This window comes from Loxodonta africana, chromosome X (assembly GCF_030014295.1).
Source record: "Loxodonta africana isolate mLoxAfr1 chromosome X, mLoxAfr1.hap2, whole genome shotgun sequence".
NCBI classification, from domain to species: Eukaryota; Metazoa; Chordata; class Mammalia; order Proboscidea; family Elephantidae; genus Loxodonta; species Loxodonta africana.
Window position 1 is genome coordinate 141,239,055 of NC_087369.1, and position 27,480 is coordinate 141,266,534.

The 27,480-nt window shown below is 41.5% G+C and overlaps 2 protein-coding genes across 3 annotated transcripts; one reads left to right on the plus strand and one right to left on the minus strand.

Annotated features, from left to right (window-relative positions):
• Positions 1 to 510: 510 nt before the first annotated feature.
• On the plus strand, positions 511 to 7,036 carry UBE2A (ubiquitin conjugating enzyme E2 A). Of its 2 annotated transcripts, XM_003414781.4 has the most exons (6): positions 516 to 769; positions 909 to 989; positions 1,397 to 1,422; positions 5,294 to 5,383; positions 6,372 to 6,460; positions 6,801 to 7,036. In XM_003414781.4, the coding sequence occupies exons 1-6, from the start codon at positions 726 to 728 to the stop codon at positions 6,927 to 6,929; spliced, it is 459 nt and encodes a 152-aa protein (XP_003414829.1). In that variant the 5' UTR covers positions 516 to 725; the 3' UTR covers positions 6,930 to 7,036. The 2 variants fall into 2 exon arrangements, with proteins under 2 accessions (XP_023409630.1, XP_003414829.1); XM_023553862.2 differs by lacking the exon at positions 5,294 to 5,383 and having other exon boundaries at positions 511 to 769.
• Positions 6,624 to 25,711, minus strand: NKRF (NFKB repressing factor). Its single transcript, XM_010594666.3, has 3 exons — positions 25,055 to 25,711; positions 14,968 to 15,098; positions 6,624 to 13,825 (listed from the first exon to the last, which is right to left on the minus strand). Exons 1-3 carry the CDS (start codon positions 25,318 to 25,320, stop codon positions 11,868 to 11,870), a joined length of 2,355 nt encoding a protein of 784 aa, XP_010592968.2. The 5' UTR covers positions 25,321 to 25,711; the 3' UTR covers positions 6,624 to 11,867.
• Between the last annotated feature and the right edge of the window lie 1,769 nt (positions 25,712 to 27,480).

Sequence of the window (27,480 nt, forward strand, 5' to 3'; positions counted from 1 at the left end):
ATTGGCCTAGACGTTGGGACCCGAATGTTAGCCCACAGCCCCCTTTCATTGTCACAGTCCGATTCATTCCTTTGATTTTCAGTGATTTTAACCCGCCCACTCCCCACCCCACCCCGCTGCCTGTGTCCGCAGTGGTGTGCACCCTAGAGTTCCCGCTTTTTGGAAACCAGTTTTGCCTCCGCCCACTCCTTCCTCCTCTAGTTTGGGGCTTCCAGTCTTCTCCCCCCGCCAGCCAGAGTGCGCACTGTAATAAATGATCTGGTCTTTAAAAAGAAAAAAGCCTCCAAGTGTTCGTTTTAGAATTGGCGGGTGGAGCTGGAGCCCACTCCACCTGGAAACCCTAGTGAATCTGGGCCTTTCGTTTGGCCCTGCAGTTTGCCTCTCACCGCCGGACCTTGCCGGCACTCCCTTCCTCCTGCTGGGGTGTCATGACGTAAGCACCTTCGGCTGCGCACCCTTCCCCCCCCCCGCCCCGTCTTGGTACGGCCTGTCCGGCTCGCCGTTCCAGTCCCCCCTCTCTTTTCTTTCAGGTTGGTTCAGCCCCCGTCTACTCCGGGGTGGTGCTTAGTCGGCGCCAGACTGACCCTCGACTCCGTAGAGGTTCTGCCGTACCTCTGGGCGCTTCTTCGTCGCCGGTTTCGGCTTCTTCAGCTTCCTCGGCCTCCTCAGCCTCCGCGGGAAGCAGAGACCCCGGTGTATGCCCCACCCCTGACCCCACTCGAGATATGTCCACCCCGGCTCGGCGGCGCCTCATGAGGGACTTCAAGAGGTAAAGCGGGAGGGCCAGCCCAGGCCGGGGGCTGCCAAACGGGGCGCAGGGCGGGTCCCCTGGCAGGGTGGGCACGCCGGGGGCAGCCGGCCGCGGCCGCGAGCGCGGGATTCAGGCGCCGCTGCTTGCTTTTCTGAAGGTTGCAGGAGGATCCTCCAGCTGGAGTCAGCGGGGCCCCATCCGAGAACAACATTATGGTTTGGAACGCGGTCATTTTCGGGTGAGTCTGCGTTCCCAGCGGTTGCGAGACATGCTGAAGGCGAGCTGGCTCCATCTGTCCTCCGGTCCAGGCTTCTCACGAAGACGGAGGGCAAGAGAGAAAATGTTTGGGGTTGCCAGGCCTAGGCGCCTCCCCGGAGCCTGTACCTCGATTAGCTCAATTCCCGCTGCCAGAGGAACCGTTTGGGGTTCTAAGGGGGGCGAAGCGGGGAATGGTGGCGGTTTGGTTCTGCGGCCTGCACTGGGTTTCCGAACCCGAAACTGTCATTTACGATGGCTTTCCGACCCAGGAGACGGTGGTTTACCAGGGGTGGAGGTGGCAGAGCTTGGAATAGCTATCTCCTAAAATGTGCCCGGGAGCACAAGAACCCCTTAAGCGGGAACTGACTGTTTTTCTCTCTATTGCAGGCCCGAAGGGACCCCCTTTGAGGATGGTAAGAGCGAGTTTCTTTACCCACCTTTCAGGAGCCTGCTCAACTGGGGAAAGGGTTCCCAGTCATCCTGGAGGTGCCTCCTACTTAGGGACCTGCCTCTCCCTAGCCTCTGCCGACTAAGGGCTTGAGTGGAACCCAGTATGTGGCGGGTTGTCCTGGCTATTGTCTGCTTAAGTAGAACTGAACCTTTTTTTCGTCGTTTGTTTTTCTTTTAAAATCTGGGTGAGGCAGGTACTTGCTAAGAGGAGCACCATAGTACTTACGGTGCTTAAGGATTTCTGAGGTTTGGGCTGTGATCTTGCTAAACGCAGCTCCCTATCAAGATGCCCAGTTAGTTTAAACCCAACCAGTTGCTGGTAGAGTCAGAGACCTTAGAGACCATCTAATTCAGATTTCTGCTCCCAAGGGCAGGAACTGTTCAGCAGGTGCTTAATATGTGTTTGTTGGATGTTGAATGGATGCAAGTATCCCTTGCACACAACTGTCTGGTCTCTACAATCTCATTGGATGCCTGTCAGCCTCACTAAGATGGTCTTGATGGCCGATTTGAGTATAACATTGTTTCTTATTTTTAAGTGTGTGCTTTGAACAAGACTGTGGTCAGTAATCTGAAAGCTGCTTCAGAATTGAGGTTAGCCTTAATGTACCCTCCTGACCAGTGTCCAACCTACTTGGAGATACTACATGTAATTTATTATAGTACATGACTTAACCTAGTTTAATTTTTAAAAACAAGCATGTTAATTGATTTCTAAAGATTTTTCAGAACTATTTTGAGATAATTACAGATTCATGTGCAGTTGTAAGAAACAATACAGAGAGACCCTTGTATACCCTTCACCCAGTTCCACCCTCCTTTGATCACATCTCGAATAACTATACTACAATGTCACAACCAAGAAATTGACATTGATAAATGACATTACATTTGTGTGTGTGTTTGTGTTTAGTTATTGAAAAGCTGAATACATTTAAAAGACGGTTAAAAGAATTTGAACTACTGACGGTTTAGTTCTACTTGTGCAATTCTTTAATATTGAAGGTATTTTAAAAAAAAATAAAGGATCTTTCTGTAATTTTTTTCTCAATGATTTACCTTCCTTTAGTCACGCAGCATTTTACATATATGCCCATAACTTGGTTTGAAGGTAGGAACAAAAACATTTCTGCAAACTACTTAGCACATACTAATGTTGTCAAGTTCGATTGCTTTCTGATGGTACCAGTCCCTACCAGGTTGTGAGGTAGGTCGATATGAACCAGTTCTATAATTTGTCTCACATACTCACATTGCCCTGAGAAACTGTAGACAGTCACCTGGATACTCTTAGCTGCTTCTTTACCTTCACTCCCTGGGTAAATATCACTGCTCTTCAATGCTGCAATGAACAGAAATGACAGCAAGAGAAAGCGATTCTAAGAGCATGCTATTGGGTGCAGTTAATCATTTGAACTGATCCATAGCAAGAGCTAGCTAGACTTAATTTTCCTCTACTAGATGGGTATCTAGTTCTTTATACCTGAGCTTTATGTGCAGATTAACTGCGTATTTGCTTTAGCTCTAGCAGGCTTAGTTTTCACTGGCTTCTTTTTTCCTTCTCATTTTACTCAGACTGCTTTATGCTGGGCACAGCTTTTTTAATAGTACATCACTTTTCTGGGGGTTAGGTACTTAAATATTTCAAGGGTGCTTCTCTTGTTTTAAGTGGTATGAATTGCAAAGGTACTTATGGAATCCATTATCTACCTGGACCTTCCCCTTGACATTACTGCCTCTATTTTTGATGATGTGTGTCTCCAACCTGGCATTACTGAAAGGAATTAAAAGGAATTACTCGGGCTAAATGACACTACACTTTTCTGATTCATTCTCTTGAATGGCCTGATATCCATGGATATTTCCTCAGGTGGCTAGGACACTAACCATGGCTATAAAAATATTTTGACCATATTTTGAACACCTCTTTATTTAAAAAAATTTTTTTTTAAATTTACACTTAGGGAGTTCACTGGAAGTGACTGATTAAGGACAAGTGCCATACCTGATTTTACTGTTTCTAGTGTATTATATATGAATGAACAGCTCCCAAAGTACTTTTGCTTCTTCCTTGAAAACCACTTGTAGTGGAAGTTTCTGGAACAGCCAGGCCCTAGTTAAAGAGATGAAATCTTAAGAAAAGGAACTCTTAAAAGTATTTTACACACTTGAAGTAAGAGGAGTATGTTCCCATTGGGGAAAATGCTTCCTCATCAAAATATCTTGGTATATATGCTGAATACAAAGGTTATGGAATATCATATTCTTCATCACATCACCTAAAAATTGTTAATAGACAAGGTAAGGTAACAGCATTTGTTTTTTCTAATAGATATATTCTTACGAATTTGGGTATAAATCTTTGTAAAAAAGTAATCACTTAAAATCACTAAGGGTGTTCCTAAGGTAAATAAGTCCTGTGGTGAAGAGTATTTGGGTATTTTAAAAATCAGATTTTTCAGCCATCAACATTTTTTAAGTACATGTATTTTTTCCTCAGGGGTCACAAACTGGGGGCCAAATGGCAGAAAACAGCTGCAGAAGTATTTTCTTTGGCCAACATACTATTTTTAAAAAATTGTATTTGTGAATGCTTTAGGCAGAACATAGACTCTCCAGTTTAACTGTATCATCCGTATTGCCATATACCTGCCATTGAACACATGCACATAATTTCCCTGGTCCTGGTGTATAGATGGAGGAGCCCTGGTGGCACAGTGGCTAAGCACTCTTGGCCGTGAACCTAAATGTCAGCAGTTTGAACCCACAGGCAGCTCCGCAGGAGAAAGATGTGGCAGTCTGCTTCTGTAAAGATTTACAGCCTTGGAAACCCTATGGGGCAGTTCTACTCTAACCTGTAGGGTCACTGTGAGTCGGAGATAACTCGACGGCATTGGGGCTTTTTTTTTTTTGTTAATCTCCTCAGGAAGATGAACAAAGTCAGTACAGATTGTGTCCACAATGGTGAGGCTTAAATTTTCAGTTATTTAAAGCTTAGACTTCTAAATATTCAGAGGATACTATGCTTTAGAGCCTCCTGCTACCTTAGGTTGACACATATTCAAGAAAAACAAATTCATTTCAATAGTAGAAAGTTTCCTGGAGATATTACTGCAATTTCAACCAAGTAGGATTTTTTTTTTGTTATTTCTGTCATGAGTTCCCTCCATTAGTGTGAATAACTGAGTTGATTTTATAGTGAAGTACCTTGTGAGTCACATTTAGGGTTTTTGAGAGCAACTGGGAAGGTTTTTTTGGCTTATGATCAATTAAGTTTTCATTACAGAGTCACTATTACATGAAAAGGAACCAGTGCACACACTTAAAACTATTCCCCTTCTCTCCTAGGGATAGGGAATCGTATGGTTTTTTAAAATAATTTGATTGTTGAATTTTATTTTTAGCATTGTTTTTTTTTTTAACCTTTGTGCTCTCATTCTTCCTAGTCCATTGGAGAGTTTAAGATGGCAGCTGACTAAAATAGGCCTTTGAGGTCTTTCAGTCTTCTAAAGGAAGAAGGCCCAATTTTGGCTCCAGTTTTACTGTCACTTTGGCTAAAGTTATCCTGCAGGCGGTTTTATGTTTAAGATGGCTATCTGTCAGTTTGGGGGAGAATAATGGCAAAAGAAAAAAAAATCACCTTTGTTTGGGTGGTGGTTGTTAACATACCTGTTTTTAGAGCAATTCCTGGAGATGTATTTCTCAACTGGTCTCTCTTTCCTCTCCACCCTACATCTCTACATTATTTCGTTTGACACTTTAAAAAAGTTGCATAGCATTAAAAACAAAGTACTGATAGATACATTTTCTTAAACCTTTCCTTTCTGACTACAGGAACATTTAAGCTTACAATAGAATTCACTGAAGAATATCCGAATAAACCACCTACAGTTAGATTTGTCTCTAAGATGTTTCATCCAAATGGCAAGTATCACCTTTAATGCAGTATTTTAAACTACTATAATGTTTATTATGGAGGCATTCCACATTTCCTATTTGTCTGTAGTACCTGAGTATTTGTTTAGGCAACTTGCTGTTTCCTGAAAGCTGAACTTGTTCATGGGGGCCTTTTGCTGTCTGCATCTCTAGACCTAGAACTGAAGTAGCGAAGGTACTTTCCTTTTGCTTGGAGTCTGAGAGCCTCCTGGTTTTGATTATCGTTTGCTTATTAAACTAAACCAAGGATGCTCTTGAGGTTTGCTGTTCATGTTAGACCAGGTTGGGGTAGTCTTGTGTGGTGGTTCTTTTCACTAGCATTTAGAACAGGTTTTCAACTCCGGGTGCATATCAGAATCGCCAGGGCACATTTTATAAATGCAGGTGAGCTGGCCCCACTCCAGACCTACTGAACATCAGATTCTGTGGTGGAGGGCCACGTATGCAGGACACTAGAAAAATGCTACAGGTGGTTCTAACTTATCATTTTGCTTTTTGTCTAGTAGTAAGCCTAGAAAAGCTTGCCTTCAGTTCAGGTTAGTATTTTCCAGGGTATCAGATATTTTTATCTTTATGCTAAAATGAAGTTTCGTGAACTCTGAGCTATCCTTTGGGTGTTGTGTGATAGGAAATATAGCTTCTAAATTTGGTGGAATGAATTTCCCACAGATCTATGGATGGCTAGAGACCCTGTTAGAAAATATGTATCATTTCCTGGATAATAGGGCAATCAGTCTTCTCAGAAGGAGCACTAAGTATCTTCCAGTTTTATACTGATCACATTTGACATTCTCTGATCATTCTGATTATTTGACTAGTAATGACTATGACTCATCTTTTTAAGAAACTAATTGGGAGGTAGCTCAGGCATCTTGTTAAACCTCAAAAGCAAAGTATTACTGCCTATATTTACCTTAACTATGTTAAAACCTTAATGGTTTTGTCATGTTTAATGTACCTACTTCCATTCTCTTAGTCTATGCAGATGGTAGTATATGTCTGGACATACTTCAAAACCGTTGGAGTCCAACCTATGATGTGTCTTCCATTTTAACATCCATACAGGTGAATTTTCTTTAACGTGACCGTGCCCCTTGATGTGTTTATATTAGCAACTGTTTTTAAAAGTCTAACTTAATAGACGTTTTTTTCTTTTGGCCAAAGCTTTTTTACTTTATAGGTCATTAGGATCCATGTCACCAGAAAACAGACTATACATTTGCCTAGCTCCTGGCAGATTAATGTAACCCTATGATAAAGATTTTTTTTTTTTATGATAAAGAGAGCAAACCCAGCTGTCACTTAGGGCCATCCGCCGAGTATCACTACCTTATAAAATAGCTGTGTTTGTTCCGGATTTATTTTTTGCACTGAGGAACTGACATTTAAAAAATTGTCTCTATAGTCTCTATTGGATGAACCCAATCCCAATAGTCCAGCAAACAGCCAGGCCGCTCAGCTGTACCAGGAGAACAAGCGGGAATATGAAAAGCGTGTTTCTGCAATAGTAGAACAGAGCTGGCGTGATTGTTGACCCAGGTGCAGCAAAAGAAGAAGATGGTCATAAGGAAAATATATGTTCGTCATGTTCCTATGCCTCACTGTCATTACATTTACTTTATTAAAAGAAAAATAGCTGTTGTGCTGTTTCTGTCGTCCCTTGCCAAGCTTTTCCTATCCTTTCTACCCTCTCCTTGAACATCAGAAAACACCCTCTATGAATTCAAATGTACTGTACCTGGGTTACTTGCAAAACTCACAAATGCTTCATTCCTTTTCTGTAGTATTTCATCTCCAGTCTTAGGGCAGTGTTGTGTTACTGTACTTTACACTAAGCTTTTAAAGTGAATCGTTATACAAGTGGTGCTTATGCATAGGTTGACAACCAGGATGTTGTTTTTAACAAAATGATTGCTGAAGTGTTTCATCCTGGCTGGTCCTTCACTTATGTTGGATTTAGAAGTGCATGTGTTTGGAATATGGCCTACAAAAAATATGGAAACAAATCCATATAAACCCATTTTAAAAGAGCACTGGAGCCTAAAGATCCTAATACTAAAATCCAACTACTATGAGTTTGATGGTAGGAAGGAGAATGCTAAAGGACTCAGCCAAAGGAGTGCAGCAATTGTAGTAACTGACACATCCTCTCCTTGTGAGGATTGACTGGACTACCCATGATAAGCTTCCGAATACTGAAGTCTTCTGGGTTTTTGCTTTGTAAAGAGGTGTGGGAGCGAGGAACGGGAACAATCATTAGTTTTTCAGCTAGGGAAAGTTGGAGATCCTTTAACCTTTTTAAAGGAGCAGTACTGTCCTAGATAAATAAACTCTCCATCTTTTTTCAGTTTGATTTACTCCAAGGAAGGGAGCATATCCTTGGCAAACTATTTCCCACTCAAAACCTGAGTTACTGCTGCATGCTTTAGTTTTTTTCCCTTTTAGCATTCTGTAATTTTTCTTTGACTATACTTTCAGATATACAGTTCCTTTAAGTAGCAGTGTGGGACAAGGCTTGTAAATGTTTTGTCTAACGTTCCATTGTCACCTTTTGTGCATTTATCACTCTTCTAAATCTAACTTTGCACAAGTAACCCATGTAAAAAATGTACATTTTTCAAAACTTGTAAATAAAAATAACCGTAAAATTTTGTAGTCAAGGTATAATACTTATTTCCCCCCTTAAGCATTATAATAAAAGAAAAATGTTGATTCTGGGAGTAGAAAAGAGAATACAATGGAGAGAACCTTTTTTTTTTCTGTTCAGTCGTAAGTGTTAACACTTCCTTTTAAACCTTTTAACAGAATATAAAACTTTTAAACACTTTAGTATATATTATGGTTAATCAAGGGAATACAATTGTGATGGGGGGGATAAACTTGGATATTTGCCAGAGCCTTGAGATACCAAGATTTAACTTGATCCTGACATCCCACCTCTTTAAAAGCCCTAGCTTAAAAGCAAACAGTACCAAACTATTACAAAATGTGTTTTAAAGCCTATGTAAAGGTTGGGAGTATATACAGGTATCCTTAATCACCTCGTTCAAACAAAACTTCCTTCTGAGGAACAGCCCTTCTCATCTTAACAGTGACTTTGTGAATACTGTCACAGGTTCTCTTGGTACTTGTTTAAGGGGCTAAATGAAATTAAACTAAATCCTTATTGGTGCATGTACCCCACTCTTCCTTTAAGACTTGGTACTTAAACCTCAATGGGGGGGCGTCAGTCTATACAGAATACACGTTCATGGTTTGTTGCACCTAGGAGAAAATACCTTTTGGTCAATTCCATGTTTGCTTCAAAGCAGAACCACATCAACTGGGTCCTTATTTGGTGGATTCGTTTTACATTCATTTTTTCACCCTGCTGTGGCCGGGTAGGAAACTCTGGTGGCGTAGTGGTTAAGTGCTACTGCTGCTAACCAAGAGTTTGGCAGTTCAAATCTGCCAGGCGTTCCTTGGAAACTATCGGGCAGTCCTACTCTGTCCTATAGGCTCGCTATGAGTCGGAATCAACTCGACGGCACTGGGTTTGGTTTTGGGGTGGCCAGGTATCCTAAATATTTTGACATTGTTAATCATACAAAAAAAATTAAAGGTGAGATTGGGAGTGGACAGATTTAATAATACCTTTTTCTTTTATATACCTCCTAAGAAATACTATTCCCAAGCAATTTCACAGGCTAATCCTTTTAAAACCTTACAACAGAGACCCAACAAGCTGACATCTCAAAAGCATCATACCCACGGTCAAAGACACCACAAACCATCCATTTGAACATTTAATGCTAATTTGCCTTTATTTTTTTACAAACACCACAGGCTGCCTGCATGTAATTATAACAAAGTTAATTAAAATCGATTTGAGAGGTCCCTTTTCAAATAGCAGGCAGATTTGAACTTGAGCCCTCAATTCCACACCTGCTGATGTGAGGAAGGGGGTTTGATGAAGAACCAAAGTTGTAATTAGAGTCCTTTATTTAGGACCCATCTCCAGCTCCAGGGGTTACTGAAGTCAGTGCATCGTAACACTACTAAAAAAAGAATCCCAACAGAATGGATGAGATTTCCATTCATTTTGCAATCAAAGGAGAGGAAAGAAATCTGAAAAGTAGATCTCTGAGACTTAATGCTATATTTAACTGAAAGCAGAGCTAGTTCCTCAGTATTACAATGTATTTAAGTAATTAAAACTTGAAACTGCTCATTCACCTCTAGGTTTTATAGCAAGGTTACTGGGTTAAAAATGACTGCTATTGCAGAGAGGAAATACAGGAACCAATGGTAAGGGGGCAAAATGTAACAGCAAGGTTGTTAGCAGCTGATTCTCGTCAACCCCATTTCTCAAAATATTTATTCCCAAGCAGAGTTCCGTGACTTCGCCCTAACTCTGCACCAGTCCCAAAGCTGACCTTAAGAAGTTAAGAAACTCGACCCCTTGAACCCAGGAGCCAAATCTGTATATACTTGGCACAGTTATTTGAGAACCTTCTTAACTATAACTTCATTAATATTCTGTTGGACTCATCTAACCAAACCAGAATTATATATAAATTTCCTTACTCCATCCTGCCAAAAAAAATCATTTTGGAGAGGAAAGACATACAAAGAAAAAAATGACTGAAGGTTTCATGTCCCTTAATCCCTAAAGCCACCCTTACTCAGAGAATTGAAGACTAAGCTGTTTTCATTCACTAATTGAACTGTAGGTTCTCAAGGTTAGCATGAACCTTGTAGGTTAAAAGAAAAAAAACTTAACTCCTGTAAAATTTATTAAGACTTCAGCTTAGTTCCCTATGTCATTATGGAAATATTAAGTTGACCAAAATGAAATGCATACTTTGTGTCTCTTCCTAACAAAAGGCCACACACCGTGGAGAATGAGGCAGTGGAAAGCAAATAGCATACATGGTTAGTCACTGTAGGTGACTACCAGTTACAGACATCCAGATGTGAAGTTAATCCCTTACGTTGAAAAAATACTGACTTAGCTACAATGTTTACAAATTAAATATTAATGTTAATATATAAATTTTAAGTATAAATAAGGAGAGGAAAAGAAAATTACTCTTTATTGTGACCAATCACTTGTCAAGCGTGGTGCTCAATGTTTTAGACACCGTTCTGAACAGCATCCCACTGGAGATGGTTAACTGTCAATATTCATCTGTGCTGTTACAGGTAAAGTTATACTTGATTTATCTGCAATACAAAAACAAAATCATGTAGGAGTGAACAGCCTAAGATTTGACTGTAGCCAGCATGTCGGTCCATAAGAAACCTGTAATGAGTGACTGACTAGTTGTTCCTGTCTGCTAAGTCATGTTCATCCACGTGTGTTCTGGTGTTGAAATATTTTGTGCAAGCACTACTTCCCTTCTCCAAAGACCCAAAGTGTCCTTACTAGGTTGCTGCCTAGAAATAAGCACACCACCATTTTGATCAACTCCGGCTCCTTTTATTCTGGAAGCATACACTAATTCTTTTTATACATTTTTTTTTACATTCCAGAAATAAGCGAAAATAGCAGTTTTAAATATGTTACAAAGTTGGCTTTTGAGGCTTAATAAGCTTTTTGAGAGAGGGACCAGCCAACTGACCTTTTCATCAAAGCACCAATGTCCCCTTCAGTCTTTTCCACCAAGCTCTACCACAGCTGTGGTTGGGTTGCTTTGGACGTGCTGCACAGCCAAACCCTGGGAAAGCTACAATGGAGACTTGCTGCGAGTCTCTCTGCAAGGCACCAAGAACAAACAGTTCAAGCTTCCTTTCTTCGGACTGAATCAAACCGTTTTTGAATCCTTTCAATTGCTCTCTCAAGAAGTGCTCTCTCAGCATGAAGACTAGAATTTGTTAAAACCCATATATCACAAGATACAGTAAATCACTCCCGATATTCTGGAAATCATATGGCAGAAGTTATAAATAAATGAACACTAAAATTACTTTAAGAAAGTTTTACATCATTTAGTTGGTAAGGACATTTACATGTACAGCACAATTTACTGTTAAACATTCTACAGCTAGCTTCACACAAAGATGAAAACAGATAATACAAAATGATCTGACATCTTCCACAGTTCTGGCAGTAAGACTATAGTTTTACTGTAGTCAATAGCAACTTTACATATGGTTTGCAGATTGCTGTGCTATGCCCTTTAAAATGAGAACTTCTTTCTCAGAGTAAAATTCCATTTGGATATGGGGTCTTGCTTGTACAAACTGCTAAAATTCAAGGGCCACAGCAATATCAAAGACACAAACAGTAACTGCACAGTATCATCTTCTGGATTAAGCTAATACAAGCGGACAGAATTCTCCAGGTTCCGATATCCAATAAAGCACTACATGAAATGAACAAAGTGAAACATCTTAAGAAGGAATATACTCTGCAACCAGAAAACATATCTCTTCAGTTTAATTAATAAATCTGCCTCATTAGGCATTTACAAAATCAATTAGTAAGAGCTCAATTTGCTTGAGGCATTACAAGCTCATAATGCCCCACTTGGCCTTCCTGTTTGAGCTGATCGAGTAGGTCTTCCTTCCGCCTTTTTCTACCTACCACCAGGTACCTATCGTGGCCCACCCCGTGAGACTTACTCTTCAGGCCGTATTTCTGGGCAATCTGGTGTATTTGCTTCCGCTCATCATTAGTCAGCTCCGTAGAGAAAGTCAAATCTGAGTGGCTCTCGGAGCGGGCATAATTTCTGATGATCTGTTCAATATCTCGCTTGGCAATTTTATTTACTCTCTCTACATCAAGACCGAGCCCTTCTCGCTTATGCTGTTCTTTGACAGAGATCGGCTCCCGGATGCCCTCTCCAGATTTACCTAGCCCACCCCCCGTCCAACCCATCTTCCTCAGCAGCTGATTTCCAATGTTATCTTCTTTGATTTGTTGTTTGTAAGCCTCCTCTGCTGAGCGGCCCTGAATTTCATTTCTGGAAATCACATCTTCAACAGCTCCTTTCTTCAAGTTGTTAATGACAGTCGGCTGGGTCTTTTTGAGGGTTTTCACAGCTTCCCCAGCAGCTTCATACTTGACAGTTTTCTTCACCCCAACTGCTTCGGCAATTACTTCACTCTCTAGAATCACCTTGCATTTCCACCGCAGGCCTGTCATTCTCTCATAGACGTATTCAACTGTCATCCGGTTAAACTGAGCTGTGTCGTTCAGTGTGCACACAGGATTTGAAGAATTCTCATAAACCACGAGATCCTTTATGTCTTTCTTCTTCCCAGATCCCCTGGGTGAAGAGCCTGTTTGGCATTGTGAACTTTTGACAGATGGGTAAGTGGGTTGAGTTTTTTGAAGAATCTTCAAAGCCTCATCAGCAGCTGCATGCTTGCTTGTTTTTTTGGTTCCATAACCTTCGGCTAAGCAGTGATCTTGCAAAAACACCTGACAACGCCATGTGCGATTTGGCATCATCTCATATTTGTATTCAACTGACATCTTGTTGTACGAGGCAGAATTGTTAAGGATGCCAATTGCATCGTTTGCATTTTCCGTTAGGACAAAATTGGTCCAGTGTTTGGCAGAAGCATTAAATATCGGCTGCCCAGAAGCATCTTTAGCCAGCACCACCAGCTCTTCTGGTGGTTTCAGAGCTGGAGGAAAGTCATAAGAAGGCATGCCAATCTGACACACCACAAGGTCCTCTCCAATTGTGTGCTTGAATTTCCGTCGGACAACTCTAACTTCAATGCGTTTCTGCAAGAGTTTTATAGCTAGTTCAGTAGCTCGATCCCTGGATCCATTTTTGCTTCCAGCATAACCTGTAGTTAAGTAGATATTTTGGCACCTAACTTCACAAGCGTAACCATCTATTAGAAGTTTTTTATTTTTCGGGATGTCGGCAGGAGGGATTTCTTTTAGAGGGGTGTATATATACTCAGGATTTGTCTTACAGGCCTGAATACAACGAGTTAACATATATGTATAATTAATTTTATCAGATCCAGAAGTCATCTCTGGATTAGAAAGGTTCTTCCAGATAGTCGCAGTTAACTTTTCAATAAAATACTGCTTCTCGGCTACCACTGACTCAGGAAATGTCTGTGATGGTGAAGGCTCGGGAGCTGACTGAGAGTTAGCCTGCTGTGATGTGCTGCTTGGAGCAGGGTTTCCACTGTCAAAACACATGTTGGCTGTTACAGGCTGGTCTTTTGTGAAAATAAATCCTGACGAATCACAATACTGAGAATTCCCATCTTGTATACTGAAAGAGTCTTGAGTATAATCTTGGTAGATGTCTCTTGGCATGCTGGCAAAATGTGTTTGTTCATTTACCTCTTTTGTTTGAGGGCCACAAGGATCTTCCTGTCTTTCATCTTTTGAACTACTAGCTACAAAATGTACAGGCTCAAAACGAGGTCTCGCATGGAATTTTGAACCGGCTTGCTTTTTAGGAGGATTTTGACCTATAGAATGAGTGAAATTTACAATTCATTAAAAAGGGAATATTTAAAAAGAACCAAGCAGGAAAACAGTACCAACCAAATTATCTGCAAGCTGCACTGTTGGTACAAGATATTTCCCACCACAAAACCTTTAGGTGAAAGGACTCAAATATCAATGTAGGGTCCCAGCATAAAGAGGGACATTCCCTGTCCTTCCACGTGTAAGGTAAGACTCTTGTTAGAAAATATACCATTGACTCAGGCATGCAGGTCACCACCATGCATGACTGGTAGATGCTTTCACAGCGAATGGGTTAAACACAGGTGAAGTATACTCAAAGCAGTGTAGGATTGTTCGAGTATAATTTCACACCACCTGTGCTGAAACTGTAGGGTCGCTGTGAGTCGGAATCGACTCGACAGCACTGGGTTTCATTTTTTGGGTTTTTTTTTTGTGCTGAAAAGCTCACTTCTTAAGGAGTGCACATGGAACAGCTGGCTCTAATGCAACAGAGATGATGACCAGAGGCATTCACAAACCCTTTCTCTTTTGTATCAGAGGTGAGTGACTCTATGATGGTGTTTTACATAGTTGTGACTGAAAATCAAATAAAAGAATTACCAAAAGATCCCGAAAGTTTCAACCTCAAATTCTTAGTCCTGACCACTTCTGCATGACAAGGTGCTTGCTGTATTTTATTTTTAGAAGAAACGACAGCTAGAAACTAATGGGTTGTGGGGGATACCAAATCTAAAGCTGTAGAAGACCTCTGGATTGAGGCTATAGCAGACATTCTGCTAGAGCTTCCTCCCTGTAACACTGTTCAGTAGAAAGCTGGCCCATATTTGGACCCATCCAAGAGGATTTAATTACTTAGATATGCAAATGATCACAGTATAAGGTGTTCTATTTGGAGGAAGGCACCATGGCACGGACTTCAAGCATAGCATTATAGTCTGACTTCAGTATTCTTAGTTTTCGATTCTATTTAGCAGTCTCCAAAAAAAGGGTAAATAACTGAAAGTTAAAACTCTTTTACATCTGTGTAAAACCCAATGTTATTTAAAACCATATACCACACTCATATTATTAAAACAAACAACAACAAAAAAAAGCCATGTTGTTTCTTCAAATCCCACCTTCCAGAAACAAGTATACTCACCGTCACACGTTGAGAGGTGGCGTTTTTGACCTTTGGAAGATTTGGACAGCATCAGATCATATGAAGGCATCTCCCCAATATCAATACCTTCGGCCATTTGGAGAATTTTTTCCATCAAGCGTGGGCTGTACCTATTTAAATTAATATAATCTACTGTTAAAACAAATAAGAATGTAGTTTTTAAAAAAGCTTCTAAATGAGCCAGTCTTAAAATTGCTCCCACAGGACCTTATCAACAGAGTATCTTGGATATAAAACGGAAGAATCTGCCCCAAAATACTTACCTATCAAATTATTTTCCTATCAAATGAGTAATTATGTTACTGTCATTAGAACCAAGCTTTTTCAGCATGAGACATACAAATCTAAAAATCAAGAAATTTAAGTAAGGACATTATCTTTAATTTGAATTGAAAATATCAGTATAAACTCATGATTTATTTTTCTCTTTCTAATACACACGTATATATATTCTAGCTCTGTCCAGTAAATGGTCTAGAGTAATAAGTGTTAAGAGCTGCTGGGTTGTTAATATCCAGATTGTGACCTCTGTACTTCCCACTCAAAGGAATCGAGGTCCTTAGAGAAACAGCTGAATCCAGGTCTGGAGCAGGAAATGTTTAAGATGAGCTTGGGAGATCTTCTTGTGCCTGGCGACAAGGAAGCTGTCAAAGACCACAGGGGTATGTCAAAAGAAGGACTCAGAAGCCAATTTGAATAGACTCCCACTGGCAAAAGTGAGCCAAAGTAAGTGTCAATAAGAACAATAACTACAAAGGATTAAAACATATCGCACATGCTTTAAGGAATCCATGAGTTCATAATGATACTTAAACAATCATTATTGGTCACATTTGCAAGATGGTAGGAAATCAAGTCATTACTCTAAAAACAGGTAAATAGTAAACAAAGAAGGCAAGCATTTATCCTGAGTTTTCCTGTACGAAGTGTACCTCAGAGCAACAACAGAGAGGTGATGAGGGAAAATCTTTTAAAGAGGCATTTCACTAATAAATGAAGGAATGATACACCACTATCACTCTGCAACACAATGAAATAATAAATCCAGGCAATGATCATCCAAAAACCAAAACCAAAACCGCTCCTATAGAGTCGATTCCAACTCATAGCAATGATCATCAGTGACTGCTAAAGCTGTTAGGTGAAAAGTTGATGGAGTAGAACCCAGAAACAGACCCACACTAATATGCACAACTGATTGTTGACAAAGGTACAAAAGCAATGCAAACAGCTCTTAAACTTGATCACAAAAGAGTGACCCATGAAAGAGAAAACTGATATGAAAAAAAAAGGGCCTCATCAAAATTAAAAACTTTTGCTTTTGAAGAACCTTGTAAAGTGGATGAAAAGACAACCTACAGACTGGGAGAAAATATCTGCAAACCACACATCCAACAGAAGTCTAGTACAAGAACATATGAAGACCTCTCAGAACTCAACAGTAAAAAACAAACAAAAAACCCAATTATAACATGGACAAAGGACATGAACAGAACATTTCACCAAAGAGGAGATATACCCAGTACATGACAAATAGGCACATGAAAAGATGTTCAACATTAGCCATCAGAAAAATGCAACTTAAAACCACGATGACTGGTGAGGACGTGGAGAAAACTGTAACCCTCAGCCATTGCTGGCGGGAATGCAAAATGGTACACGGCTTCTGTGGAAAACAGTTTGGTGCTTCCTCAAAAAGGTAAACATAGAATTATCATATGACCCAGCAATTCCATCCCTAGGTATATTCTCAAAAGACTTGAAAGCAGGGACACAAATACTTGTGCACCAACATTGCAGCACTATTCACAATAGCCAAAAGGTGGCAACAACCCAGTTGTCCATCAATAGATAAATGGGTAGACAAAATGGGGTATATTCACACAATGGAATATTATTCAGCCATAAAGAGAAATGAAGTTCTGATACATGGTATGGCATGGATGAACCTTGAAAACATTATGCTGAGTGAAATAAGCCAGAAGCAAAAGGAGAAAATACTGTACGATCCCACTTACGTGAAGTATCTAGACTAGGAAAATGCAAAAAGACTGAAGTTTATTAATGGTTAGCAGGGGTGAGTGGGAGGGAGAAAGGGGGAATTACTGCTTAAGGGGCACTAAGTATGATGGAAAAATTCGGAAACGGATTGTGGTGATGACCGTACAACATGGTGAACGTAATTAATGTCGCTGAGTTGTACATGTGAAAATGGTTACCGTGGCAAATGTTTTGTTATATACATTTTACCACCAAAAAAAGCTTAGCGTGTAGATACTAATAATTACCTTAAAACAAAAAAACCCACAATGATATCACTACACACTTCAGAATGGACACAATAAAAACTGGTGACAACACCAAATGCTGACAAGGATGTGGAGAAACTGAATCACTCACACATTGCTGGTGGGGATGCAAAATGGGACAGCCACTCTGGAAAACAATTTGGCAATCTCTTATAAAACTAAATATGCAATTACCATATGACCCAGCAATCACACTCGTGGAAATTTATCCCAGAAAAATGAAAACTTACATTCACACAAATACTTGTATGCAAACGTTCACAGCAGCTTTACTCATAATAGCCCAAAGCTGGAAAGAGCCCAGACATCCTTCAACAGGTGAATGGCAAAACAAACTCTGGTACAGACATACCATGGAACACTACTCAGCAATCAAAAGGAATGAACTATTGATACATGCAATGCTATATAAGGGTGGGAGGGAGGCGGATGTGGTTACAACAGGGCAACGCGAGGATTCCTTATAGTACTGGAACTGTTCAGTGTCTTGACTGTGATGGTGAACACGTGAATGTACACATGTGATAACTCATATAGAATTAAATATACACATGTAAATGAGTACTTATAAAACTGGGGGAATTTGATTAAGATCAATGGATTATAACAAAGTCATTATCCTGGTTGTGATATTATACTGTAATTTTACAAAATGTTACCATTGGGGGAAACTGGGTAAAGTATATACAGGATCTCTCCGTATTACTTCCTACAACTGCATGTGAACCTACAATTATCTCAATAAAAATATCTATTACAAAACAGTCGATGGGGAACTTTATAATCACTAAAAATGGAGTCATCAGACATGTGCCCCAGATGCGATCCAACACTATCTATAACGTACTCTCGCCCACCAAATAATTGAACCTGAACCTAACCAAGCCACTAACTCCCAGTTTATAGGAACTTAGAGGGGGAGATAAACATGTTAAACATTACCACAAGGATATAATCAGCCCAATCCAGAAGGATGGAAACACTATATGACACCCCAGTTCCTTCCATCAAATAAATAGCATGAAAATAAAAGGAGAGGGAGACGGTTATAGCTTAAAGGAGACATATCAGCCAAATATAATGTGTGGACCGTGTTTGGATCCTGAATCAAACAAACCAACTGTAAAAAAAATAAAATAAAAAAAACATTTTTGAGACAAATGGAAAAAAATGGGACATAGGCTAGGCACTGGATGATATTTAAAAATTGTTAATGTTGTTGCGCGTGAATAATGGTATCGTGACTGCTTTTAAAGATCCTTAGATACATACTTCAGTATTTACAGGTGAAATGATGCCAGGATTCTCTTCAATGTGCTCCAGACTAGACCCCACAAAAGAAGTACGGACAGGAGAGAAGAAATAAGAAGGATAACATAACAAACTGTTGGTAATTGCAGAAGCTGAGTGATGGGTACATCATTAAGCTATTCTCTCTTCTTTCGTTTTTGTTTTCCATAATAAGAAGTTTCAAAATACAGAATTTTTAAATGGCTCCTTATGAAGTAGCCTGGCTGCTTGAGAGTATCATTTTACTGCAGAGAAACAAAAGTATGGGCTCATGTGAAGTAAGGTTTGGTTATCATGGGTACCTGTTTACCCTCTCTACCTTCAGAGCCTTTCAGGGGGTACTACCTATAGAGATCCATGGTAGCGTCTGAGAAGAAAGTTCTGAAAATGAGTTAACTATCACGCCTTTACATGAATAGGTGCTGAACTTGAAGGGGGTAACAATTTCCACTTCCAGCACAAAAGGTTTCACACTCAGCAGACATGTTTCCTTGCAAAGCACAGAAGATAAGGATCCCCAGACAGCTTACCAAAAGCTAGCGCAGCTGTAACCTGCACTTCCTACTAGTAACTGTCGCTGCTGCACTGGTATTTAAATACCAAAAGTAATTTCATTTTCATTTACTTTCATTCATGAACTTCAGAAAGTTTAGCCTAAAAATGTTATACATTCTCTCACTTCCATTCAGATTTGGGGGTCCAATTTCTAAGGTGTGAGATGAAAAAAAAAATATATATATACATATATGAAAATGAGATGAAGTCTACCTAGATTGTTATTGCAACCAAGCTACTCACCTGGAATTTCAGTCAAAATTGCTCTCTCCAGACCTTCAATTAGAGCATAATTCCAAACACAGTGTACAACTGTAAATGACATGTCATACGGGGTGCATGAATGATGCATTTGGGGCTCACTTCATGAGCACTCACTCTACTTCTAGGTTTCTGCTAGCATTAGTAATGATTATACCTTTGTACTGTTCCCCTATTCATTATATCTGCCACGAAATTCAACATCACCCATAGGCTATAAAAATAAACCCCTGCGTAGGTTGTCAACACAGTCAGCTTCTCAGTCTTTTATTAGGCAGCCATAACACCAAAGAAGCCTAACCAGCAGGAATAATAATGGAAAAGATGTATAGTTTTTAACACCGTACTATTCAAAGAACAATGCAAAAATTAATCTAGAGTCTTCCATAAGACCACCACCAGGATTTCATTCCTATTTCTATAATTCTCCAGAGAGTAGTTATTCAGGGATAAAGAAGTGGTTCCACAAATTTGAAATAAGCCAAAGTAGCAAAGCTTTTATTACTCAATTTCCATAGTGTATTTAATAGTAACACTTTTTCTCCAGGTGTTTTAGGAAACCCACATAGAAAAGCACCTACAATCTCAACCACCGATATCATTTTGGGATTTATCTTTTACTCCTTTTCCTATGCTTTCCATACTACTACCAACCCTAAATCACAATCAGAGCATCTGTGTTAATTTGCAATCTGGTGGGGGGGGGTTGTTTTTAATTTATTATATCATAAATATTTTCTCTATGTCATTATCGTGAGTTTTAATGGCTATACAGTATTCTATCTTATGGAGGGACCATGATGTAAAGTACCATTAAGGCAAGACTAATAATTTTAAGATGCATACATATTATATAATTAAGTCTGTTAATTTCCCCATTTGGTTGTAAATGCTTAAAAAAGAAAAACAAAAAGCCCCAACAGGTCTTCAGGGTTCTCAAAGGCAGCTTATAATGTACCAAGCTTTTGGAAACTAGGATGCCATTTAATTTTTCCCACCATGCTTAGGAAATATTTTTAATATATTAAACTGCTCCACTAGGTCCAAATAAAAAAGCTGAGATTTGAACAGTATGCAAAAATTAGGGTTTCCAGTTATAAAATTATTTACTCAAAACTAACTGTAAGACTTCTTACATCATAAGTGAATAACATACAACCAGATTATTGGTAATCTTTCAAAAGCTCTCATTCATACTTCATTAGCTGGAGACTTACGCTGCTTGTTGTTGTTAGCTTCTTTTGTTAGCTTCCAGACACATGGCAACCCCATGCACAACTGGATCAAACTGCTGTGATCCACAGGGCTTTCACTAGCTGCTCTTTGGAAGTAGATCACCAGGCCTTTCTTCCTAGTCTTTCTTAGTCTGGACGCTGCTCCACCGAAAGCTGTTCAGCATTATACCACCACACAAGCCTCCACTGACAGATGGGTGGTAACTGCGTTACAGGTGCATTGGCTGGGAACTGAACCTGGATCTCCAGCATGGAAGGTGAGAATTGTACCACTGAACCACCACATAAGTCAGACTTATGCACTCTATCTACCATATGAGAAATTAATTTCACAACATAAGCCCAGCCAGCATCTACCTTTTCAAACACCAGCAAGGCTGGTTTTGTTTTAAGCTCTATCTTCCCTATTAATTAATATCTCATCAAAGATGAGTAGGCCAGGATACTGCTTCTACTCCTATTAAGAATGGTTAGAAAACGGAATGTTCTGTTTTATTAGATATATATATATATATATATACAATCTACTCTTTTTTTAAGTAAAAATTGCACAGTTCCCTAGGAGTTTGTATGAATAATTATTTAAGTGCTGTAGATGTAGTTGATTAGGAGACTACTAACTTTACATTAGCCACAAAACCTTTGAAATTGCTTGCAGAAAAAAATCATGATGGGCTGTTTACTTTTACAAAACAGACAAATGAAAAAGTGAAGAGAAACAATTTCAGCTATTTGAGCTTTTGGGTTGCCTAGAGAGGAGCCCTCGTGGTGCAGTGGTTAAAGCACTTGGTTGCTAACTGAAAGGTCAATGGTTCAAAACCACCAGTGGCTCTGCAGAGAAAGATGTGGCAGTCTGCTTCCGTAAAGATTTACAGCCTTGGAAACCCTATGCGGGCAGTTCTACTCTGTCCTATAGGGTCTCTATGAGTCGGAATCCACTTGACAGCTATGGGTTTGGTTGCCTGGACTATGGAGAAAAAAATGATTAAAAACTGCAGACTGGAAAATATTGCTTTATTTTATGTTATAATGCAGTGCTTCTCAGTGTGGTCCCTGTATCAGCATCAGCATCACCTGGGAGCCTGTTAAAAATGCAGATTCACGGGCCCCACCTCAGACCTACTGAATCAGAAACTCTGGGGTGAAGCCCAGCAATCTGTTTTAACAAGCCATACAGGTGGCTCTGATGCACATGTCAGTCTGAGAACCACCGTTATAGTCACAAGAAGATATTCAAACTTGCTCCCTGGAAATTGCCAGTATTACCAGAAAGAATGAAAAATAGTTTGCCTCCCTGCACATTTGAGCTCCTTCTGGCTTTGTCTTACGATTAAAGAATTTTCAAAGGTATCCTTGACCTAGGAGTTATTTCAGCCTTGACTAAAATGCAATACACACCCTGCCAGAGGGGGAAAAAGTGCAAAGGGTTCCCTTTATGAGACTGTTCATAGCTGTTCTAAAAGCCAACTGATGAGCCTTGAACAACAAATTAACGATTTAAGTTTACCCATTGCCATCGAGTTGATTCCAACTCATAGCAACCCTATAGGACAGAGTAGAACTATCCATAGGATTTCCAAGCCTGTGAGGAAGCAGACACACATCTTTCTTCTGTAAGTGGCTGGTGGGTTTGAACTGCCGACCTTTCAGGTTAGCAGCCTAGTGCTTTAACCACTGTGCCACCAGGGATCCTTAATTTAAGTTTAGAAAGGGCTATTTAACCATGTACTCTGCAGCTCCCTTGAGAGAAAAGGAGAGTATTCTATCACAAAACAGATCAGAAAACACGAGTTCTGCCAAAGTCAGCATCAAGTGCTGGAGCATAGATCTTTTCCCACCTGAAGACGACAGCTAACATAAAGCCTGTCTAAAGTGGAAGACTGCACTTGGTTCCCAGTTTCCAAAATTCTTTATTGTTCCTTTCCCTTCTCCTATATCTAAGTCAAGGAGTCCTGGTGGTGCTCAGCTGCTAAGCAAAAGGTCGTGGATTGGACCCACCAGCCACTCCAAGGGAGAAAGACATGTGTCTGCTTCCGTAGAGATTACAGCTTTGGAACTCCTACGGGCAGTTCTACTCTGTCCTATAGGGTCACCATGAGTCGGAATCAACTCGGTGGCAACAAGCTTGGGTTTGCTTTATTTATATCTAAGTTATCAGACATAATGTGAACATTTCTGTTCAGTTAAGCTATTTGATGATGTTATGGCAATTCTTGTATTGGCTGAACTGACCTAACTACAATGGGGCACGCTGACTATAGTATACATGCTGTAGCACACAGAGTAAAAAAAAAAAAAACAAAACCCTGGAGGCTGGAGCTTTTAACACAGACTACCGTTGGCCTAAGGTCCCTGAGTGATACAAAGGGTTTCTGTTCGAGTACTAACCTAAAGGTTGGCAGTTTGAACCCATCCAGCGGCACTGTGGAAGAAAGGCCTGGCAATCTGCTTCCATAAAGATTACAGTCAAGAAAATCCTATGCAGCAGTTCCACTCTGCAACACACAGGGTCGCCATGTGTCAGAATCGACTCCACAGCAACAGGTTTGGTTTTATGGGGTTTTACTACTGGCCTTGTCCGTGTTTTTTAATGCCCTGGTTATATTCTTGGAATGAAATCCTGAGATATACCGACGTGGCTTGTGCCAGTTACTTGCTTTTCACTTCTGGTTCATCCTCCCCAAATACGACAGCTGTGCCTCAGTGACACCCCATCATACTTGAGATCAGAAGACCTGGGTCCTAGCCCCAACTGTGGGACCCTGGACAAGTCACTGAACTTCTTGGCCTCCACTGCTTTAGCTGTGAAAATGAGACACCACCTAATTCCCAAGGCTGTTGTTGAGTATTAAATGAGATCATAAAGATTTCAAAAGTTTTGTACATTTTAAAGCTATACATCCATTCACTCCACACACATTTACTGAGCAGCTATTATGCAGCAGGTGCTCTTCTAGGCATTGATGGTAAAAGTGTGAAAGCAAAATCCCTTGTTCCAGAGGAGCTTACATTCTAGTGCTAAGGTGAGATTTATTATGAACACAAAGGATGCTTATTCCCCTTTTGCATATAAAAAAATTTTTTTTTCTTTTTTAGGATTCGGGTTCCCCTTGGCCTTTTGTGAGATTAAGGACACCTTTTTTTATGAGTATAGGATAAAAGTACCTTTACAACATAGTTAAATGAAAGGCAATTAAATTTATCTGACTTGATTAATTACTGAGGCTTCCCCAGTTGTCACCAGTTCCTCCAGTGAAATTCATTATCTCTGGAGGTAGAAATTATGCTAACCTAGAGAAGATGGAGAAAATGTCTGTGATGAGAGCAAAGCAAAGGATCACACTGAATGCCATATTCAATCATTAAGGGTAGGAGTGGACAGTCCTCTTTTCCTGCATCTGTTACAGAGTCATTTGTTATAGAGTAATTCCTGGGTCTGAATTGGATGAATGTGATCTGACCATTTTCCAGAATTTCTCATCTTTCCTGATTAAAAAAAAAAACCTCAGTGAGCCTGGAGTGTCAAAAAAGCAGCTTCCCAGTTGATCAAAGGAATGGTTAGTCTAGTACAGAGCCTATTTGGGAGTTCTGAAGGACAGAGGCACTAGCAGCCTGTTTTTAAAAAGAAATGCGTTGGAACCACACCGCAGTCTCCATTGAAAGCAAAGAGCTTTCAAAGAGGCCTCTTCCCAACGCACTAGGTTCTAAGAAAGCAAAAACACACAAAAATCTCACTCAGAGGCCAAATGTTAATTCTTCTTATCCTATTTAGGGCAAAGGAGGGCAATTCATTTTTACAACAGATGTATTCATTTCTTTGTTTGAGTCCAGACACAATATGTGCGAACCTACAAGCAAGGCGGACCCCTTCGGCTCAGACCTCAAACAAACCGGCTCAGACCTCAAACAAACCGCCTCCCCAGCAGAAGACAGGAAGACCCAGCTGGGGGGGCTGCAAGTGAAGGGAGGTGTTTGATTTAAAGGGGATGGAAGAAGAAAATGGTCAGGAGGAGACTAGGATTCGAACCGCGGGGTCTCCTCCCCTCCCCCGCAGGCCCTCGCAGCCCAGACTGTGGAATATTCTCTGCGGATACCGCATCCTTGGAAGGCCCTACGCAGGTCGGGACTCTGCTATTCATTATCTCCCCGCCCTCCAAAACCACCACCACAACCACCACCTCAAAATCCCCCTGTTCCAGGTGCTGCGTGATCTCCATCCCTGGCCCTGGAGGGGCCGCTCCCGCAATTCCCGCACCCTTCGGGCTGTTATGTCATCCTTTGCCACCTCGGTCGGCCACCCTCCCCAGCCCCACAGTGAGCCCTCTGGTGTCCTCCAGCACCTCCAAGCCCTCCTCCGTATCCGGCCTCCACCCCTAACCCGACCCCCATCCCCACTTGATCCCATCCCTGCCTCACCTGCAGCCCAAGAAAACGTGGTTGGTCCAGGCAGCAGAAAGTGCGAGGAGCTGGTCGAGGGCAGCCCCGGGATAGCTGTGCAGGTGCCGGCAGATGAAGCTGCGCCGCAGAGCCCACTGCCAGTCGCTTTCGTGGCTATAGCGCCACTGCTCCAGCACTGGCTCGGGCGGGGGCGGCGGGAGGGGCGGCAGCGGCGGCGGCGGGAGGGGGGGCAGCGGCGGCGGCGACAGGAAGTCGCCCCCCAACAGCAGACGTCCGCCAGCCATCTTCTCCGCCCCCAAGCAGGGACCCCAGGGAAGAAGCCGGCTGCGAATGCCGCGGTGCTGACGAGAGCGGGAACAGGGGTCCAGTGGGAGGGGCCGGGTGAGGAGGGGCGCTCCGAGGCGCGAAGACCAACTATGAGGGACTGGAGTGTGTGTGTGGGACGACCGTTAGAGAGAAGGCGATCAGGAGCTCACTTCCCGACGCCGGGCACAGCCCGCTGCACTCCTCCAGGAGTTGCAAGAGAAGGAGGAGGGCTCCCGCCACACAGCGCGCCGGGCGGGCCGAACCAGGCTCTGCGCTCCGCACCTCCGCGGACCCTCAGACCCACGCACCGCGCGGGGAAGGGTAAGAAAAAAAAAAAAACAGCACGCTCTGCTCCCCTGCTCCGGGTTCTAGCCTACCTACCCCGCGTGCAGCCCCGAGGTTGTGAGGCCAGTACGCGTGCGCGACGGCTGTTTCCTAACTTCGAACTCCCGTTGGTGAATCTCGCGTGACTTACTGTTTTCCCTCCTATGACAACGAGCCCGGTCCTTTGACGCACTATGTTGACAAACGGAGGGCGGGGACTTTGGAAAGGGATTTGAGGAAGGTTCTTTGAGGTTTTCTGAGGTTCGGAAAAGTGGTTCTGTTAAATCCCTAGAAGGCGCCCTCAGGCGATTGTTGGTAGCAATGGCTCACCTGACGCTTTTCCCTGGCTTTCTTAGCAGTGCGCCAGTGGGACCATGTCCTTTGGGAGGGACTTGAGTTTGGAATTGATTGTACACTTTTTTTTTTTTAAATGTCAGCTCTCCGAGGTGCCTTGTCTTCAGGGGATAGTTTGGAAAGTTCTTTGAGTCGAGCATCATTAACTTTATATTTTATCGTGAAAACAGTAGAAGTGAAACACCTGAAAAGAAAATCATCCACAGCTCCACTTCCCAAGTCAGCCGCTTTGACCGCTCTGTACTCCATTCCAATTGCTGACAAACACAGATACCATTTTTACACAGTTCTGATCACAGTTGCAAGTAATTTTGTATTTCATGCAGCAATTTGAAACGTGCAAAATACAAAAAAGTGTCCAAGGTACAGTGCTAAAATTCTCACAGTAGAAACCGGCTAAGTCACTCGAGCCAAATGTATTACTTCACCCCTGGATCTGCTCCAGTCAGTCCCCTCAATCCCTACCTGCCAACATGTGCTATTAAAGTAGTTCATCAATGAGTGTCTGTTAGCAGGAATTTACACAGCAGCTATTGTGTATTCAATATAGTAGAAAGACAAAAGGAAAAGGAACTGGGTTTTTTCTGCTGTAATGGAACTGATTACATTCTTGGTGGGGAGAAATAGTCCTGTATAAAACACTAAATGTCCCACCAACAGCAGGATCGTTGGATGAGGTGGCTTTGACCCATTATCCTCTTTAACTCTTCAATGACATATTCCTAACTACATGACACATCTTACACATGCGTAGGGGTGTATTGGACTGAGAAGAGCACAAGATAACAGCACTTTTCACACTGTTTCATAATTTTTTATTTCCACATCTGTCTCTCCGATTACAGTTTATGGAAGTAATGACAGCCTTTGAACCATCGAATCAAAGAACATGATATTACTCAAAGATCATAAATTCATGTCATCATTGTATGAACAAAAAAAATAGGGCCAGAGAGGTGAAGTGACATGCCGATGGCCATAGAAATAGTTCAAGGCAAAGCTGAGATAAGAATCTAGGACACGTGGGTCCCCATCCAGTGTTCCCCCAGTCACTTGCCATTGCATCACCCTGTTTTATTTTTCTCACAGCATGTATCACTTTTTGAACTTGTTTGTTTATAATTTGACTGCAACCCCCTACCAGTTGCCATCAGCCGACTCTGACTCATGGCAACCACATGTGTGTCAGAGCAGAACTGTGCCCCATAGGGTTTTCAATGGCTGGTTTTTCAGAAGTAGATCATCAGGCCTTTCTTTCGAGGTGCCTCTGGGTGGACTCGAACCTCCAACCTTTCGGTTAGCAGCCAGCAGCCCTGCTCATTAACCATTTGCACCACCCAAGGACTGCAATCCCCCCTACTAGAATGTAAGCTTCATGAGAGCAGGGCCCTCATCTGTTTTGCTTTTAGCACCTACACCTGGCTCCTATACCAAAGAAACAAACTTGTTGCCGTTGAGTC

Bases quoted from the DNA above. Each gene is read 5' to 3' on its own strand.
- UBE2A (XM_003414781.4), top strand. From the start codon at position 726: ATGTCCACCCCGGCTCGGCGGCGCCTCATGAGGGACTTCAAGAG. The intron at 5,384-6,371 runs GCAAGTATCACC...CCATTCTCTTAG, and splicing joins TAAGATGTTTCATCCAAATG to TCTATGCAGATGGTAGTATA. The intron at 6,461-6,800 runs GTGAATTTTCTT...TTGTCTCTATAG, and splicing joins CCATTTTAACATCCATACAG to TCTCTATTGGATGAACCCAA.
- NKRF (XM_010594666.3), bottom strand. From the start codon at position 25,320: ATGGCTGGCGGACGTCTGCTGTTGGGGGGCGACTTCCTGTCGCCGCCG. The intron at 15,099-25,054 runs GTGAGGCAGGGA...TAATTTAAATAG, and splicing joins CACGTTTTCTTGGGCTGCAG to GTACAGCCCACGCTTGATGG. The intron at 13,826-14,967 runs GTGAGTATACTT...CTCATTCTATAG, and splicing joins CCACCTCTCAACGTGTGACG to GTCAAAATCCTCCTAAAAAG.